The sequence below is a fragment of the Geotrypetes seraphini genome, chromosome 7 (assembly GCF_902459505.1).
Source record: "Geotrypetes seraphini chromosome 7, aGeoSer1.1, whole genome shotgun sequence".
NCBI lineage: Eukaryota > Metazoa > Chordata > Amphibia > Gymnophiona > Dermophiidae > Geotrypetes > Geotrypetes seraphini.
Genome location: NC_047090.1, coordinates 148992117 through 149009177, shown reverse-complemented (window position 1 = coordinate 149009177; position 17061 = coordinate 148992117). Strand labels below are relative to the sequence as shown.

Here is a 17061-nt window from a genome sequence, read left to right as displayed (position 1 = left end):
GTTAGGCACAAAGATTTATACCACATTTCAGTTGGTGTAACTAGCCGGGCCTAAAGTTAGTCACGATTCCCAGCGCTAAGTGCTATAATCAATAAAGTGTATCTTGAATTTTACACCCGTGGCTGAATTATTGACATCTTATCCTCGCGACTCCTTTGCTGTGCTTTTCTAGAAATGCTGCCTAACTTGGAGCATTGTTTATAGAATAGCGCTGAGCGCTATTTTTTCAGCGCCTTTTATAGAATTCAGTACTTTGTGTGCAGTGTAACACTCTAGCTGGCTAATGCTTCCAGATTCATTCTCCACCCATGCCAGACCCCTAACAGAAAAATTCTGAAAAAAATCAGTAGTGCGTGGTTTAATGGGTACAAACAGGCAAACTACTGCAAAATTCCCTAACAAGTCATGCTGTAGAACAGGGGTGTCCAACCTGCGGCCCCGTGAAGTATTTTGTTCGACCCCGTTTGAGGGCGATGCAGTGTTTTCCTCTGCTGCCCCCAGGTGTTTACCGTCTTGCCGGCTCCCTCCTCGGTCTTGCTGCAGCGTTTGCGCATTTGGCGGTCCCAGAAACATTTTTTTTTCAGCCAATGCGGCCCAGGGAAGCCAAAAGGTTGGACACCCCTGCTGTAGAGTGAAGCAGGGGTGTCGAACCTGCGGCCCTGTGAAGTATTTTATGCAGCCCCGGTCGAGGGTGATGCAGTGTTTTCCTCTGCTGCCCCTGGGTGTTTACCGTCTTGTCGGCTCCCTCCTCTGTCTTGCTGCAGCGTTTGCGCGGCCCCAGAAACATATTTTTCGGCCAATGGGGCCCATGGAAGCCAAAAGGTTGGACACCCCTGTTTGTAGACTGTTTCCAGGTTTTATGTGTTAAGCGCCTGATTCTATATATGGCACCTGAAATAGCAGCACTGACTAGAACGGTGCTTAGTCTTGATTCTACAAGGCGTGCGCACCTTTTTATAGAATCTCGCTTAGTGCCTATGTGCATCACATAAGTCAGGCACGCACGTTTAGGCCAGCTAAAACCAGGCTTAAATGCCTGCGCCTAAGTTGTGGGCCCATCAGACATATTGTATGACAATGTGCATAACCTTTAGGAATGCCCGAGACCCGCCCCTGTAAATCACTCCCCTATTAACATTGATTGCGTTACTTACAGTCAGTCTCCCTAATGAAACTCAGTTTTAACCTCCTCATGGCTATGCCTACTTTTCAAAACCAGCTTAGCAATCAATGGCCAACGTCTGTCTATTATGTTATCCAGCCCTGTCTTTGCAATTCAATGTATATATGGGGAACTGGATAGGGGTGTAATAGGATATATTGTTTTCTCTTGTTTATATAGCTTCAAAAAGACGCCTCAGCCCCACCACTCCTCCGCTAGATATCTCAAAATTGCGGGAAGAATTACATGGTGCCTCATCATTGGCTGTCCATCTTGAGTATAATTATAATGGTTCACTACTTAATCATACTTTATAAATAATAAATAGTATAGATATAGATATAAATATAAATATAAAGTGCGTTAGTACTTAGCTTAATCACAGCCAAACCTTTTCAAATCCATGCACTGCAACTGGTGCATACTTTTCACAGAATCACGTTTTCTAAGTTGTGCATGTAACTTTTAATTAGTGCCAATTATCAGCATTGATTAGGCCAATTAATTAAAGGGTTGCGCATGCATATCGGTGTCAGGTCAAAAGCGCGCCGGGACAAAGGCGCGTGCAGACAATTGAGCGCAGCGCAGAGGTGCGCGCCACAGAAAATTACTGTTTTTATGGCTCTGACGGGGGGCGGGGGGGTGGGAACCCCCCCACTTTACTTAATAGAGATCGCGTTGTGGGGGGTGTGGGGAAAAAGTTAAGTTTACAGTAAAATGTGGAGGGTTACAACCCCCCAAACCCCCCACAACGCCGGCGCAATATCTATTAAGTAAACTGGGGGGGCTCCCGAACTAAACCCCCCGTCGGAGCCCCTAAAAACTGTAATTTTCTTCGGCGCACGCCTCCGTCTTGCGCTCAATTGTCGGCGCGCGCCTTTGTCTTTCGCCGAGTTGTCTATGAACCTGCATATCGACTATATGCACCAATGCAGCTTAGGCGCCATATATAGAATTTGGGGGTAAGTGCTTGACACACTCAAGTAAATGGGCCTCCGAGGTCTGCTTACTATTTAAAAATCTGTTTTTAAAATAACTTTTGTCATAGCAGACCAGGCAGATTAATACTCTTAACAAAAGGATTTATAACCACATTTAAAAAGTCCTTAATCTGTGAAAAAGCAAAGATCATATTTTAAGCTTATGTTCAATCACTAAGAAATTTCTGAGAAAAAGCTCAAGGCACATGGGGCTCCTTTTACACAGGTGCGTTAGGGCCTTAACGCGCAGAATAGCGCATGCTACCGCCTCTTCTTGAGCAAGCGGTAGTTTTTCGGGTAGCACGCGCTAATCTGGTTCATGCACTAAAAATGCCAGCGCATAGACTTGCCTAACTTCTTGTTCCTTAAAATGTTAAAGGAGATTGTAATAGTGAAAGTTAAAGACATCCTATACAGTAACATAAAAATATAGTCATATTTTTTGCATCAGTAGAAATAATAGAAGATAATTTCGTTTTTCTCATTCCTCATTTTAAAATGCGGTTACGAGCTCCTCAAACGAAGGTAGCTGTGTTCTTTGAACATTTTTAATTTTACAATTCTCAGAACAGCAGAAGAAATCAAAGAGAAATAAGCAAAGGAAATAAAGAAGAGAAAAAGAAAATTAATCAAATCCCCTAGCCCGCATTAAACAGGGAGAAACCTTCTAAAAAATAAATTATTACTTCTCAAGTAAATACAAAAGCTTATAGCATTCTCATTCAAATCACCCATATGCATTCTACAGTCCACTCACACCTAAATTAAATAACCTGCAGACTAGATCAAACTGTGTCTTCCCATGTAAGAATTTCTGCAATTGTAAGGAATAAAAAGAAAACATTGCGATTCCCTTGATGACAAACTTATTACTTACAAGGGGAAATAAAGTGAAAAAGGAAACATCTATGGTTAACATTTGAGAATGTTATAATGCTCTTGTATAGCCCCATAGTGTGGCCACACCTTGAATACTGGGTGCAATTTTAGTCACTGCATATCAAAAAAGATAAGGCGGAATTAGAAAAGGTACAGAGAAGGGCGATGGCAAAGATAAAAGGGATGGGTGACTTCACTATAAGGAAGTGCTAAAGTGGCTAGGGCTCTTAAGTTCAACCTGGAGAAGAGATGGCTCAGGGGAGATATGATAGAGGTCTATAAAATACTGAGTGGCTTGGAACGGGTAGATGTGAATCGCTTGTTTACGCTTTCCAAAAATCCTAGAACCCTAATAGGGACAGCTACTAAGTTGTAGATTTAAAACAAACCAGAGAAAATATTTCTTTACTCAACGGGGAATGTGGTGAAAGCAGTTAGTTTAGCAGGGTTTAAAAATGGTTTGGATAACTTCCTAAAACAGAAGTCCATAAGCCATTGTTAAGATGGACTTCGGGACATCCACTGCTTATTCCTAGGATAAGCAGCATGAAATCTGTTTTACTCCTTGTGATCTTGCCAGGTCCTTGTGATCTCAGTTGGCCACTGTTGGAAACAGGATACTGAGCTGGATGGACCTTCGGTCTGTCCCAATATGGCAACTTTTATATTATTAGAGATATTCCCTCTAAATTGAGTGAGAGTCCTCCAACTGTATTGCTGTGAGGTGGAGTGCTTCAATATTGGTCTTTCAATCTCTAGAGACAGGCAGGTTCCCTGGAGTCCTGCACAGCTTGTCGATCCCTTGCTATTGAAGGTAATAGTGAAAGAGCACCACCCACTGGCAAGTCTGTAGGTGGAGGACTCTGCTCAATTTAGAACAGTGGAGATCAGTGCTTCATTTTCTTCCTATTCATATTGTTGAAAATTTCAATTCACACGCCACCAATATTTTCTGATATGTTCAAGTATAAAACTAGATTTCACCATAAAGTTTCATCTTTAGTATGAATATTGACATCTAAGGTATAACTCAGTTTTCCTTTGTTATACCCAAGTTTCCACCCTTTTTAAACTGTCCTCACTCCAGACCGCTCCCTGCTATCCTCTCTCTGCCTGTCATCTTCTCTAGCACCAAAATAATTAATTTGCCATCAGAACCTTTGCATATATTTACAAGTTTAATTTTCATATTGATGGGTTCTTCTATCAGGGTTCTTCCACTTCCCATCATCTCTTGCATCTTTTAGTTTGATATCATGGCTTATCATCTATTCTTTAGACTATTTCTATAATGTCATGTCAAATGTGTATATTTTCTATATGATCTCTTTACTGTAGGTACATGTTCCGCATCCATTCCCCATTCTTTTCACTTGTATTTGATATGTTTCATTTTTCATGAACTAAGATACTAAGGTCCATATTCCATAAACAGCGTGTCTTACCGGTGCCTAACTTAAGTGCACAATGCTGTTTAAAAAGTGTAGGTGCCTGCATCGCGGCTACGGAAGTGCTTTACGATATGGATAGTTAATGCCAGAAGTGGCGTTAGGCGTAATAAAGCATCTCTGTAGTCGCAATTCATGTGAACGAATTGTACGCCTTGAAAACCCTTGCCTACATTTCCAGCGCCTGCCTTGCACAAAGCCACGATTCTACACACAGCGCTGGTGCGTGATTGACATGTGATCAGCTACCATGTTTCTATACTTTTCCCTTGTTACAGACTTATTACATCGGCAAACCTTTCGGTAGCACTGCATCCTTATCTTAGATGATCTAGAACAGGGGTGTCAAAGTCCCTCCTCGAGGGCCGCAATCCAGTCGGGTTTTCAGGGTTTCCCCAATGAATATGCATGAGATCTATTTGCATGCACTGCTTTCATTGTATGCTAATAGATCTCGTGCATATTCATTGGGGAAATCCTGAAAACCCGACTGGATTGCGGCCCTCTAGAATAAGTATAACCTATAAAGTCTATCATGTCATATTTTCTAGGTCTTGTACCTTGGGTAGTGGAGGATTAAGGCCCAAATTCTGTAACCAGCGTTTAAAGTTAGGCACCTATTTTGGAGGCGCCCAACTAGATAGGTGTCTATCTAAATTGAATAACAAGCTCAATCAAGCTTTTTAATCAGCACTCATTGAAACCTAGGCGCCTATCAAGAAAGCGCAATTCCGTAACAAGGCGCCTCTAAAAACTTAGGCGCTATGCACATTAGGCATGGGCGTGGCTACGTGTTAGGCACCTTCTTACAGAATTACTGCTCTTAAGCGTGCTTAAGCGCTCAGCTAGGCGCCTAACTTTTAGTTGTGTCTGTCAGCCTAGAGGCCTCTGGGAGATTATATCAATCTGACCCTGGCATGGGAAGGCAGATAGACCCTTAGTGCAGGGAAACTGTTTTAAGTAGCCCTGATTGATATATTTTAAGTTTCAAGTAGCCCTGATTGAATCATGGCTAGCTAAAAGGTGTTAATGTCTGATTAAGAGGGTGCTTAGGACAATGGTGCACAGATCAAGCCAGAGACTTAATCCCATCACCATGCTTACAGGTTTCTCACCCTCCTTTGTCAATTAAATTGACCATTGTCTCAAACAGTTTGCAAGTTCTAAACAGAAAGATACTGGGAGATACAATATTTTCTCTATTCAGAATAAGATTCCAAGGTATAAAAGCCTGCTCTCTGCTCTATCAAGTTATCTCTCTCTTTTTCTATGGAGCTATCAGGAGAGGGGTCTTGGCCCTCTCTCTCTCTTTCTATCTAGCTATCTCTTGGCTTGGCACTCTGGCTCCCCCTCTCTCTGTCTATCCTTCCCTTTATCTATGGAACACGAAGCTTCCTAGAACTACAAGCTTCTATGTCCCTCTCTGCCTCTGACCTCTGTAAGTTAGTGAGACTGCTTGCTCTCTGCTTAAGTGTAATGCTCTCTGCTTAATTGTAATGCTTATAAATATTACTTTTCTGTAAGACTATTTCTATAATATATTCTTTATATAATCACCCCTGGCTGTGCTTCTTATTTGATTCTATCCCTAATGAAACTTCTGTGAAGGAACTGAACCTGGGACCTGGCGTCTGTCAGTGCGCATTTCACTTAACCCCTACCACCTAATATTGTGGGGGCCACTTTCAAACTGACAGTGTCTAGCGCTGGCCTATTTCTTGGGCGCCTCCAAAATAGGTTCCGCTCAGCGTGATTCATTAAACAGCACCCAATTTTACTTGAATCGCACTGAACAGTGCCTAATTAGCGCCTAAATTTTGGGCACTTCTTATAGAATTTGCCCTTAAGTGATTTGCTTGAAACCACAAACTCAGGGTGCTGAGACTGTAGCTCTAACCACTACACCACACTCTCTTGATAGCAAAAGGATTAAATCTTCAGTGACAACCCCTAAGAATGGCTCATCAGAGGAAATCTGAGAGGTAATGACAAAAATGGGGGCAAATCAATTCTATTGCTTAAATATCAGTTTTTCTAATGAAGCAATTCTTAGGTGTACAGAGGAGGAGGAGTATGGAACAACTTGTGGCAAAGCAAATCACTTATTCCTCCACTGCCCAAGGTACAGGGGCATGGTAGGAGGGGCAGGCAGTCTGCCCTTGGTGCTGTCTTGGTGGGGATGCTGTCACCTCTCCTCCTCTCCAACCCCTTGCCGTGCATGTGCCTTCCCTGACCTCTCCCACAAAATCCTGGTGGGCTGGAGGGGGGTTTGGATCAGACCCCCTCCATGTTTCTATACTTGTCCCTTGTTACAGACTTATTACATTAACAAACCTTTGTTGAAAATCTAACATAAGAACATAAGTATTGCCTCTGCCGGGTCAGACCAGGGGTCCATCGTGCCCAGCAGCCCGCTCCCGCGGCGGCCCTCCAGGTCCTTGACCTGTAAGTTCCCACCATCTGAATTGTTTATGCCCTAATCCTGAAGTACTCTGTATAGTACCCCTCTATCTATACCCTGTAATCCCTTTCTCCTTCAAGAAGTCATCCAGGCCCTTTTTGAAACCCATTATTGTACTCTGTCCTATTACCTCTCCTGGAAGCGCATTCCAGGTGTCCACCACCCTCTGAGTGAAGAAGTACTTCCTAGCATTCGTCTTGAATCTGTCTCCTTTCAGTTTTTCTGAATGCCCTCTTGTTTTTGATGTCCCCGCTAGCCTGAAGAATCTGTCCTTCTCCACCTTCTCTATACCTTTCATGATTTTATAGGTCTCTATCATGTCCCTTCTAAGTCTCCGCTTTTCCAGGGTAAAGAGCCCCAGCTTCTCCGGCCTTTCGGTATATGCAAGGTTTTCCATGCCCTTAATCATTTTTGTTGCTCTTCTCTGGACCCTCTTGAGCATCACCATATCCTTCTTAAGGTACGGCGACCAGTATTGGACGCAGTACTCCAGATGCAGGCGCACCATTGCTCTATACAGCGGCAGGATAACTTCCTTCGTTCTGGTAGTGATACCTTTTTTGATAATGCCCAACATTCTGTTCGCCTTTTTTGAGGCCATTGCACATTGTCCCGCTGGCTTCATCGTTGTATCCACCAATACCCCCAAGTCTTTTTCAAGGTTGCCTTCCCCCAATACCCTCCCTCCCATCGTATAGCTGTACATCGGGTTCCCTTTTCCTATGTGCAATACTTTATATTTCTCTACATTGAAGCTCATCTGCCATCTTTTTGCCCACTCACCAGCTTGTTCAGTTTGTAGATCTTTGTATTCCTCAACAGTTCTGACGCTACTGGAGAGTTTTGTGTCATCTGCGAATTTTATAACTTCACACTTCGTCCCTGTTTCCATGTCATTAATGAATATATTGAACAGCAACGGTCCCAGCACTGACTCTTGTGGGACATTAGTCGTGACCCCTTTCCAGTCAGAGTAGTGTCCCTTTACTCCTACCCTCTGCTTCCTGTCTGCCAGCCAATTTTTGACCCATCTGTGCACGTCCCCTTCCACCCCTTCCACCTGTACCCTTTGTTGAAAATCAGGACCTTAGCCCCCCCCCTCCAAGTGCATGTTGGTGATGCACTAGGAGGAGCCTAAGACCCTGATTGGCTAAGGGAGGGGTCTTAGGCTCCTGAACTAATCAGGAACTTAGGCCCTTTCCAATGCATCTAGGATGCACTGGGAGGGAGAAGGGTTGCCATTTTGAAGAGGTGGTCCTTTAAGGCAGGAGGAAGTGGGCATCCCTCCGGCCTGATTTTTGATGAAAGGTATTGGGGGGGGGGAGGGTGTGATTCAAGCACACTAGACCACCAGAATTTTGTGCGAGGGGGAAGGGTGATCAGTAGGCGTGGGTGCTTGGTGCTGGGGGTGGTGGTCAAGGGGTCCCGGTTTTGGCAGCAGGGTAGGGATACATGCATGGCTGGGGGGCACATGTGTGACAGAGGGGTGTGTGTACAGAAGTGCACCTCCGCCCTGGGCACCCCCTACTCTCGCTATGCACTGCTAAGGTACATTAGACAGACTGCCAGACTGCTCGCCAGGACAGATAGGGAACATGCTTGAGTACCTGATTTGTATCCTGTTTTGAGCTTCTTTGGTAGGATGGGCTAAAAAAATCAAATAAATAATCAGAGGAAGGGCCTCTGGCAATGGTTGCCTCATCCAAATAGCATAATCCTCCAGACTGTTGAGAGATGCTGACTGCTTGAACCGCAAGGTAATAGCGGAATAGAAATCACTAATGTAATGTAACTTTATGCCTTAAGTCACTGTCTTGCTCTCTCAGAGGATCAAGCCGTTCCTCATCTCCTCCCTGAAGTTCTTCCACTTCCTCCTGCATGGCTATACCCAGTCTCTTTCAGTTTCATAGGGCTATTATATTACTGGGGTCTACTGAGTTTCTGGCATTCCCTAAGGTTGGTTGCACTGAATGGGGTCTTGCCACTAGAGCTAAGAACTGTATGAAGGACAGCAGAGACATCCAACCAGGGCTGGTGTTAGGGGGTGTCCCCATATTATAGAGAAGCTCTAGTCTACCTCAAGCTGAAGGAGGTGTAGCCTAAAGGTTACATGCCCCCCCCCCCTCCACAGATTCTGTCCTGGGCTCCTGTATGTTTAATGCTTGCCTTGAAACCTATAATTCTTCCAGAATGGTAGACCCATCCATAAGTGGGAGCAGAAACTGTGGGCATTTATTGTCTCACATGCCATTGTAGGGTATTTGTGCTGTTTCCTTTTTCACTTAACCATCATGAAAAAAAAAGCAGGAGATAACAAAAAGCGGAAAAAGCTTACTCTACACTCATTCATGGTGCCCATCAGGCATAAATGTCCATCCAAGTCTTTAAACTTGAAAAAGAAAATCATAAATAATATGTTGGTTATTTTTTTATTTTAGAATTGGGATTGTTTCAGTGCCATTTAATAAAAAGCATGCATTTCAAAGGCTAGATATTATTCAGTTCCTCTTGCCCCTCTCACAAATACAACATTAAAGACCCCTTGACACATGTCTGTGACAGCTTAGGAAAGGGATTTGTATACTGCCTTTTTATAGTTTGTTTGTTTTTTTAAAAATACATACAACCACATTCAAAGCAGTTTACATAGATAGTTCAAGCATTTTTCCTATCTGTCCCAGTGGGCTCACAATCTATCTAATGTACCTGAGGCTGTGGAGGATTAAGTGACTTGCCCGGGGTCACAGGGCGCAGCATGGGATTTGAACCTACAACCCTCAGGGTGCAGAGGCTGTAGGTCTAACCACTAGGCCACACTCTCCTTGCTGCAAGTGTCAGTGTCATCTGAAAGGGAACCAGTGATATGGGAAGCAAGGAGCAGGGAACGATGCAATGTGCCCCAGTCAGGAATTAATACCATGAAATAAAACCAAATCAGGAAAGTTACTTTGGATTCTGTGTTCTTTGGGGTCTTATCATTGTTTGATCTGTATTTGAATCTGTCTTTATAAGAATAATTTCTGTGTTGAGATAAAACAGAATAATTGCTGGTAGCGTAGTAAGGGGCGCCAGCAACCGTCTTCCTCTATGCCCCCCGCTCCCTGCTCTGACGCCCCCTGCCGCACACATGCGCCCCCTTCCCTTCCCTCGTACCTCTTTAATTTTCCCTTTGCGAGCAGCATTAGGAACTTCCTGTCCGTGTCACCTGATGTCACTTCCGGGCTCCGGGCCTAGAAAGTGACGTCAGAGGGATAGCTGATATGACGCAGGCAACAAGTTCGTGAAGTTGCTCACGCCTGGGAAATTAAAAAGGTATGGGGGAAAGGGGGTGCGCGCATGGCATGGGGTGGGAAGGGGCGGAAGGGTGGAGAAGAGGGCGGGAGGGGGCACCACCACCCCTTGCTACGCCACTGGCTGGTAGGGCGGGCAACCTCTAGTTCCCATGGACACTAATCCATTTGAGTTTTCAGGATAACTCTAATGAATATGCAATATACAGACAGATTTGCATACACACTGGAAGTTGCCAACCCATGGCTACACTTCATGCAGCAACAGCCAATTCAGTGAAGCTTTACTTTCCATCCAACAAAAAAAGGCACATAATTAGATTCCTGGAAGCAAGCATTATGCTAATAAGTGAAAGGCACTTATGAACCACTACAAAACTTTTCTGTCTATTAAACAGATTGTGTAATACAACCAGCAGTATTATTTTAGATTAGTGTTTCCCAAGTTGGTCCTGGAATTCTCCCTTGCCAGTCAGGTTTTCAGGTTATCAAGTTTATTAAAAATTTGATATACGGCTCTAGAACTATAGCCTTCAGAGCGGTTTACATAAAAATATAAAAGCCTTAGATATAGGCGGAAGTAAAGAGAACCGAATAGAGAGTAAGTAAGAAATAAAGGGAAGAGGAGCCTAGGAAACTGCACGAGAGAGGCCTGCATATAATGGAGTGTAGGCACGTTTTCTCTCACCCAACTGGCAAAGGGTTACTCCAGGACTGACTTGGAAAACACTGTTTTAAGAGGCTGCATCTGCAAATATAGAAATGGTTTTCAAGCAAATGCTATTGAACTGGACCAGATTTAGGATTCCGACCATTTCAAGACAGCAGAGCTTTGTCCAGAGATTTAATTTTCTACAACTGTAGAAAGAAAAAAAGACCCTCCTCCATCCCCTTCTGAATTCCAGAGATGCCAAGCTACTCAGTTTCAGGCTGGAGATTTTGGGAAAGTTCTAGCTTTCTGACCAGACCATCCTGGTGCATTATGGAACCTGGAACACCTATTTCAATGGGCAGGATCAGGAACAACATCTCCTGTCCTGCTCTAGGATGTAAATTCAAAACCAGGATTGGCCAAAAAGAGCTCCCGCTCTCGAAACTGGGGTAACCTGATCTCTCTGGAATTCTTGGCCAAGTGGGCAGTGGGAACTGGGGGGAGGGAAGAAAAGGGGAAAGTTGCCTTCTCTAGACAATGAGTTCCTTTAGCATTTTTGTAACATCATGTCCAGTTGGTGGAATTTGGTGCCTCTACAACAGGGGTATCAAAGTCCCTCCTCGAGGGCCGCAATTCAGTCGGGTTTTCAGGATTTCCCCAATGAATATGCATGAGATCTATTTGCTTGCACTGCTTTCATTGTGAGGTAATAGATCTCATGCATATTCATTGGTGAAATCCTGAAAACCTGACTGGATTGCGACCCTCGAGGAGGGACTTTGACACCCCTGTCCTACAAGGTCAGCACCCTCCAGACGCCTAACCATATTGCTGAGGAAGTGGGTGCTTTTCCACTACAGTTCAGTACCTAGGTAAAATTCAGTAAATAAGGCACTAAGGCAACTTTCCTATTTTATGTTTACAGGGAATAAAATTATATTTGTGATCGAGGTCCTTAACTGATAAAACTCAGTTCAACTGTCAGGGAAAGCATTAAAAACTGCTTGTGGGACTTGTTTTGTCAAAGATCAAATTATTACTGTACTACAGCTGATTAATGGACATACCTCCATTCTGCTGGGCCTTTTTGCCTTTTGGTCCCAACCACAGGGGTCTACAAACATGTAACCTAAATCTATTCTGTTACAAGGAATGGAAGACAGGAAATTGAGACCAGCAGATCTTTAACATTCAGTCTCTGTTGATAGAGAGATGCCAAGCTGTGGGTTACCTGGCTTGGTGGCCACCAGGGGTGGAGCACCTGCCTCCTCCAGGAAGTGAGGGGGGGGGGTCTATGGAGCAGTTTTGGGTATACTAGAGATGCCAAATTAAACCGCATCGATCTTGAAGGTATTGCAGTCTAGAAATGTATTTTAATGTAATGTAATTCCAAGTCGGTCCTGGAATTCTGAGCACTGCATCCTGGTGCATTATGGGATCTGCTGCATCGATTTCAATAGGCAGGATCAGGCACTACAGATCCCAATCTATTTTGGGATGCAAGTTCAAAACCAGGACTGTCCAAAATCTCCAGCCTGGAACTGATTATGCTAACTTTGCAAATTAGCATCTCTGATGATATGGCAGATAGTGCCCAACTTTCTGAGTTCCTGCCTATATTTTATAAAGTCACGAAAAAAACTTGGTTTGTATTTACAGTCTTGGGTTTCAAATCTAGGTCCCCTTTTATCAGGCTGCTTTAGGGGTTTATTTTTAGTGCAGGACGCTGTGATGAAAGCTCTGATGCTCATAGAATTCCTATGAGTGTTGGAGCTTTTACTGCAGCGGCCCTATCGTGGCTTGATAAAAGAGGGCCTTTACATTATTTAAAGTCTCGAAACACCTCAAGGCGTATGAACATGCAATGAGTACACATTTCCTCAGGTGAAGGATCCTCTTTCAGAACAGGAAGACTTTATCCCGCCAGATGTGCTCTCTGGCAGTGATTTTTTTCCCCTTCAGGATAAAACCTGTCATTTTTTTTTCTTTCCCTCCACTTCATTTATACACATACAGTAGACGTTGTTCACTTCCTATTCCATGAAGTGAAATTTCCTGAGTCATATGCAGAAACTCGGTTGATATTACTTGTGCTGAAGATGAAAGCAGGACAATGGGAAATACACACTATGCTACAGGTCTCTGAGAAAGAGCTAAGTTTCCAGAGAGGTATTCTAGAATGCTCTTTGTGTCAGATCATTAGAAACTCTTACCATCTGCCCTAAAAGCTGATTATCAGAGATAAATATGAAGAAAACAATAGTTAGGTCTCTTCCATATAGCAGAAGATCCTGCTCTTGCACTGATGCTACAATATTATACTATTAACTTTATTAATTTTGCTTATTTTTTTAATCACAAAAGGCTGTTTTTTCCAGTTTTACCTTTCCAAATCTAGCACATTTTTACACAATGTGATCCAACAGCTTCCTCCTCCTTTGGATTTCCAGCTCTACTGGAGCCAAGGCTGGATTATTGCACCTTACAATAAACTATATAGGAACTTCCCCTCTATTTTCTATCCTCTCTCAATTCACTTAGCCAAGCCATTTCAGTCTTGGTTAACTAGCCCTAAGTTTTGTCTTACCTTTGGCCCCCTTTTACAAAGCTGCGGTAGTGATTCCCATGTGGCAAATGTGACACAGCCCATTCAATCCCTATGGGCTGCATTGCATTTGCTGAGCTGGGATTCACTACTGCAGATTTGTAAAAGGGGCCCTTTGTGTAGTGGCTATGATTCCCCTCCTCTCCAAAGGCTGAGAATTAGAGAGTTGCACGAGGTCAGATATTTCACCCATCCCTGCCTATCCCCAATGGAATACTTACCCATACCTGCTAAGAGTCATTCCATCCCCACAATCTCCTCTATCCCCACCTGTATCCGCGGAAGTTGATGCTATTATTTACTTGCTCACAGTTCTCTGTTTCTTCCCAGCCTCAACAGCCTCCTGTGTTTATTTTGGATGATACTCACTATTCAATCAATGAGTATTCCAAGTCTCACGCTAGTGTTCTAGCTGCCTCTCTCCAGATGTTCCAAGCCTCATTCTGGAGTCACCAGATATTCAGCTATGCTCCCGCTGGAATCTCATGGTAACTTCTTTCATCCCTGCGGGAATCCCACCATCCCTACCGAGAATGTTACCTCCCACCCACCACATCACCAGGCTCAACTGATCTCAGTGGCAGAAGCCCTGAACTGGGTAAAGAAGCCGAGTCAACAGACTGGTCCCATAATTCTAAGATGTATAACCTCAGATTGATGATTCCATTTCATTTTCTCTGATCGTAACAGACTCATAAATTAAAAAAAATTACTATTATCTAGATTTGTAAGAGCAGAACTATAGCGTATTCCTTTTTGCTGAGTTGATTATTTACTATTTGTAGAACATAGGTTGGGGTGTGAACATTCATAAGGTGCAATGTTGGCCAATTTTTATGATTCCCGAGGATGTGAGAATTTTTATTTTATTTTTTTTTAGCTAGCATTCCTTCCTCTCCCCTGATTCTACCTTGAAGTTCCCAGGTACAAAATCCTGTTCATTATAAAAACCTAATTTGGATATGGAAAGAACCCTGGAGAGTAAAGGAACATGGCACATTGGATGCATCAAGGAAAAATTGTTAGCTATTTGATTGAATGCAAAGTTGACTAGAGATTACCTGAAATAGAGTAGCAAAGGCTTAAAAAAAAAGAAAGGAGAATATATATATAAAATATGTATCCAAAATGTTTACATATGCAAAGTTTACATAAAAATATGTGCTTTTGACCAAATCTAAGGTAAGGCACTAAAATATTGACTCAAGTATTCAGTATTGTTAGTTCTCTTAGAATTTTCCATCCAGCATCTTTCTCCGTGTTTTGGAAATGTTAAGCAGTCTCCATGAATTATTGGGTTTCCAACAATGATGGCTTGGTCTGTCCTTGAACAAGGTTGTAACAAATCTTCTATATATATAACAAAGAAAATGGCAATTGGTCAGCTGCCAGACTGTGACTTGGAGTTTTCACAGGCTGAAGGTAGTCTCCGATTAATGAGAACTCCCCCCTGGTCATATTCTCCATGTCTGTTGCTTGCAGGTGAACACAAATGTCTCTCCTTTGCCTAGTCTGGTTCTGGCGATGGTTAGGTTTATCTCACGTCTCCATCTATGCACCGTCCTTCACTTCATCCCAGAAACAACCTCATATAAAGGCACAGCAGCTCCTCTTCTTTTTCTTGGGATGGAAAATAGTAAGAATCGCCTCATCAAACACTGCTTTCAGGCCTTTTTGTGTCAGGGCAGAACATTCCAAGTAGCACTGTGCTCCAATCTTAAATGAGAGAACAAAAGAGAGAGAGAGAGAGCGTGAATGAATAACGCCAGAACTCTGATGGTATGGAAAGAATCAAACTAGCAGAGCTCTAGTGTACTCTACAATTGCAATACAAATGGAACATACATTTGATAATCAGATTGATAGAATATTGCTTACTAAGCTGAAAAACACAACCCATTGCTCTTTGCCTAAGCCTCGAAAAATATATGACTCTACTGCCGCACAGATTGATTACTGGCACTGTCATCCAGCGACGGCAGCGAGGGAAGGAGGCACCTGGCATTGCCACTGTATGGAGATGTAATGTTAATAATGTTATATATGAGCTGGAACAAACAAACCAAAACTGCAGATATGTACAACGATGTAGGCAAAATTTATTTGTGACAACCAAAGTATATCTAAAAACCTTTTTACCCAACAGGGGACCCAACACGGTCCGTGTTTCGGACAACCTTCTTCAGGGGTCCATGGTAGAAAAGGTAAGAAAAATATGTCACAAAAAAATATATGTAGTAGAAAAAAACGGATTATATAAATCGCCAAGGGTCACTGGATAAAGTAAAATCTCGCTATGACCCTTTGGTTGTCACAATAAATTTTGCCTACATCGTTGTACATATCTGCAGTTTTGGTTTGTTTGTTCCTGGTTGGTTTTTTTTTACTGCAGACAAAGTTGGACCTCCCTTCTCCCTTTGGTTCTGTTGCTTTGTAATATATGAGCTGGACCACTTTAATTGTTGCTGACATGCATCGCTGAAATATGCATTCCTAGCACAAGAAACACCAGCCACACAAAATGGCATTATCCAGCCAGTGAGCTGCTGCAAAATGTGTGAAAACCAACAGAAATCATCAACATAAGTATGCTAAAACGCACAGGACTGAATTCTCTCCTGTTCTCTGATAAACTAACCTTTTTTCAAACTATCCTTTTCAAACTGTTTTTCTCTGACTTTAAGGGCTCCTTTTACAAAGCTGCGTTAGGGCCTTAACGCACGGAATAGCGTGCGCTACATTGCCGTGCACGCTAGACCTTAACGCCAGCATTGAGCTGTCGTTATTCTAGAAAAGTACTGCCACGGTTTAGCACGCGGTAGTTTTGTGCGTGCGTTAAAAACGCTAGCGCACCTTAGTAAAAGGAGCCCTAAGTATAATAAATTATTTCAAACTATCTCTCCTACTTCCTCATAACTCATATCTTTCTCTCTCTGATTCTTTGTTCTGTGATACTTAACAAGGGGCGCCGTTTCACCTTCTGTTAAGATTCTCATACATTTTGGCTCTGGTCTATTTTTTGTCATAAAAGAGAGCGGATCCAGTAAGTAGGCCACCTGGATTCCAGGGAGATGTAGAAACAGTCACAGATCAGTTATTGTCTCCTAAGTAAGGGCAAAGTATACATTTGGTTGGTAACATAAGAAACACAAAACCTATTTTATGACCTTTCTGGTACCATCATGAGGGATATTCCCCAGCCTCCAGTGAACAAAAGGGGCTTTTATATAGCATGGAAAAGGAATTTAGAGATAAGGTAACTTCAAGAAAGTTTATTACTTAATCTAAAGATTAACATAAATAATGAATATATATGTTTTAGAATGCTTATAAACTTCAAGCTTAGGTCACAGCACTGGGCAATTGCCACTGGTCCCTCCTGCCGGAACCCAGGAACCCCCCCTTGAACACTGCCGGCAGGAGGGATGCCCAGTCCTTCCCATCACCTGCAGGAGGGAAGCCCAGTCCCTCCTACCAGAACCCTGGACCCCCGAACATCACCGGTAGGAGGGATGCCCAGTCCCTCCTGCCAGAACCCAGGAACACCCCCCCCCCCGGAATGCCTAAGCGTAACGCGACTTCAT

At 43.2% G+C, this 17061-nt stretch overlaps 1 protein-coding gene across 1 annotated transcript in view; it reads right to left on the bottom strand.

The window, feature by feature from the left end:
- Window positions 1-9352: 9352 nt before the first annotated feature.
- RHOJ (ras homolog family member J) overlaps window positions 9353-17061 on the bottom strand; it is a 166198-nt gene continuing 158489 nt past the window's right edge. The window contains exon 5 of the mRNA XM_033952349.1: window positions 9353-15193. Coding sequence (XP_033808240.1) covers window positions 15065-15193 — 129 coding nt within the window. The 3' untranslated portion in view covers window positions 9353-15064. The remainder of the gene's footprint in view (window positions 15194-17061) is intronic.